Source organism: Astatotilapia calliptera, chromosome 3 (assembly GCF_900246225.1).
Source record: "Astatotilapia calliptera chromosome 3, fAstCal1.2, whole genome shotgun sequence".
Classification (NCBI taxonomy): domain Eukaryota; kingdom Metazoa; phylum Chordata; class Actinopteri; order Cichliformes; family Cichlidae; genus Astatotilapia; species Astatotilapia calliptera.
Window position 1 is genome coordinate 32,353,363 of NC_039304.1, and position 2,698 is coordinate 32,356,060.

The 2,698-nt window shown below is 39.8% G+C and overlaps 1 protein-coding gene across 2 annotated transcripts; it reads left to right on the forward strand.

The window, feature by feature from the left end:
- Positions 1 to 334: 334 nt before the first annotated feature.
- LOC113019294 (transmembrane protease serine 9-like) lies at positions 335 to 1,542 on the forward strand. 2 transcript variants are annotated; one of them, XM_026162904.1, is made up of 4 exons: positions 335 to 513; positions 606 to 871; positions 946 to 1,040; positions 1,143 to 1,542. In XM_026162904.1, the coding sequence occupies exons 1-4, from the start codon at positions 422 to 424 to the stop codon at positions 1,401 to 1,403; spliced, it is 714 nt and encodes a 237-aa protein (XP_026018689.1). In that variant the 5' UTR covers positions 335 to 421; the 3' UTR covers positions 1,404 to 1,542. The 2 variants fall into 2 exon arrangements, with proteins under 2 accessions (XP_026018689.1, XP_026018690.1); XM_026162905.1 differs by having other exon boundaries at positions 1,006 to 1,040.
- Positions 1,543 to 2,698: the final 1,156 nt, after the last annotated feature.

The window sequence follows — 2,698 nt, forward strand, 5'->3', positions numbered from 1 at the left end:
TCAGGCAAGAACAGGTCCTTACTGTCCTGTGTACTTATCCCCAAAATGACAGTTCTGAGTACTCTTCTTGGTGTCACTCCGAGGGGTGATTATCAACACCTTACACGTGAGGAGAAGGATTTTGAATTCAATTCTGGATTTAATGGTGGAGCCAATGAAGGGAAGCAAATATAGGAGAAATATGCTCTGTCTCTAATCCCTGTCAGTACTCTTGTTGCAGCATTTTGGATTAACTGAAGGCTTTTCCGAGATTTTTTGGACATCCTGATCACAATGAATTACAGTAGTCCAGCCTTGAACCTAAAGCATTTGCTTTTTTCATTTTTTGTTTCTTCTTTCAGTGTCAGTTTGTGGCAACACCCTCGTGAACAGTCACACAGGAGGAGACAAGAGCACTGTACCCGAAGGAACTTGGCCCTGGATGGTAAGTCTTCACCAAAATGGAGTACACAAATGTGGAGGAAGCTTAATATCTGACAACGTTATACTCACAACTGCACAATGCTTCTCTACGTAAGTACACAAACAGCATTTATAATTTTTAATTTTAAAATATGAGCTGTTTGAGATTTGTCTTTTAATTGTGTCTTCAATCCTCCTGACAGCACCAGTCCAAATGCCAGTGAATGGAATGTGTTTCTTGGTCTTAGACTCATAAATGGTTCTGAAGAGTTTGAGACATCTTTGGGTGTTTTGAACATTACAGTGAGCAAAATGACTGGCTCCAATATTGCACTATTGGAGCTGTTTGAATCAGTCAGTTTCAACAATTATATCCAGCCTGTGTGTTTGGACATTAGTGATTCAAAGTCTTTCCCCATTGGTAGTCAGTGTTTGGTGACAGGCTGGGAAAACAAGAACAACAGCAGAGGTAAGGGTTTGCTGTTTTAAATAATTGCAGTGTCTGAATATCTTTGGTTGCATTTGCAAATATGACTCCTACAGGTGCTGTTCTTCAAAACATGAAAACTCAAGTTGCAAGTTGTGGCAATCTTTTTGATTCAGATCAAATTTGTACTCACACCATGGACCTTCAAGAGGTAAAAACAATATTTATAATTGTATCCTAAATGTGCTTGACTGATACTTTCAGGCTTGGTGTTTGTTGATCACTGATCATGAATCCTGTTTTATATCCACAGGGAGGTCAGGGCAGCCCATTGCTGTGCAAGTCAGAGTCATCATGGTTCCAGGTTGCTGTTGTAACAGTCTGTGAAAGTAGACTGAGCCATGGAGATGTTGATGTCTTTACCAAAATCTCAAGATTTGGGTCATTCTTAAAGGAGATTATTGATGAAACACCATCTGTTGCAACACTTTTAACAGGAAGTTCACCTGATTTCTCAGTTTCCTTATTGATTTTTTTTGCTGTCCTCATTATCTCCTTGTTCCTGTTGTCATGATTTGCTCTTGTGGGTGGTTGGTGTAGTTCATTATTACAAATTACCAACAGATGCCAAAAATCTTTATTAACACCCATTCATATTTACTTAATATAGTTATGATGCTCAGGTCGATATGAAGATAATTATTCATGTGAATATTTCTAATGAAGTTTAAAAATCTTTTTTTTTTTATATTTTGGAGTGTGATGGTATGTTTCTCTAAACAAATTATACAGGAATATGTCTTCTTTGTGCATTCTGAAGCTGTTGTCTACTTAAAAATTGTATAAATCGTGTAAGAGCAAAATTGAAATGTAATTCTAATTACATACTTATTATAATAAACATTGATAATCCATCCATCCATTCGCTTCCGCTTATCCTTTTCAGGGTGGCGGGGGGCGCTGGAGCCTATCCCAGCTGTCATAGGGCGAGAGGCGGGGTACACCCTAAACAGGTCGCCAGTCTGTCGCAGGGCCAACACACAGGGACAGACAACCATTCGCACTCACTTTCATTTGCACATTCACACCTAGTGACAATTTGGATTATCCAATTAACCTATCCCCACAAGATGCATGTCTTCAGACGGTGGGAGGAAGCCGGAGTACCCGAGGGAACCCACGCAAACACTGTTGTGCGGCAACAGTGCTAACCACCGTGCCACCGTGCTGCCAAAAAATGATAAAATAATGTTATTTTTTTGTTGTTGTTGTTTTAGATAACTCAGGGCTAAATATTGCATATTTTGTTTATTTGTGAGCAAAGCCATTCACATTATCAGTAGTGATGTGCGGATCGATTCCTCCGATACCAGTCATTTATGTTCTAGAATCGATTCTCACATTAAAATATCGATATTTTAGTAATTTAGGGTAAATTTGTAGTTTACCATTAACATGAACACAGTGGAAAGTAACTATATCATTCAGATTGTCTACATTCGAAGGAACTACTTCCTCTTCCGCCTTTCATAGTCATGTGCGAAATACGGCTGCATAAATGTCTCGCAGCCCCTTGGCGTGCGCACTCACAACAATGGCTGAGCGTAATTGGAGTCATGTGCGCACGTATTTTACCTCCACAAACAGCTGAGATGGTTTGCGATACATGTGGCAAAAAAGGGAGGTGTTGTAGCCACACCACTAACATTGTCAAACACCTCAGAGTAAATCATATCACAGAATATGATGAGCGTATGTTGAGGGACAGGTGCTGCTAGGGCGAGACAGACGCCTCTCACTGAGTCCTTTAGTGCTGCAGGCAGGCAAGGTGTTCAAATAGCGCACAACTTCAGTTTTTTTATTTCTATA

Bases quoted from the DNA above. Each gene is read 5' to 3' on its own strand.
- LOC113019294 (XM_026162904.1), top strand. From the start codon at position 422: ATGGTAAGTCTTCACCAAAATGGAGTACACAAATGTGGAGGAAGCTTA. The intron at 872-945 runs GTAAGGGTTTGC...TGACTCCTACAG, and splicing joins AAACAAGAACAACAGCAGAG to GTGCTGTTCTTCAAAACATG. The intron at 1,041-1,142 runs GTAAAAACAATA...TTATATCCACAG, and splicing joins ACACCATGGACCTTCAAGAG to GGAGGTCAGGGCAGCCCATT.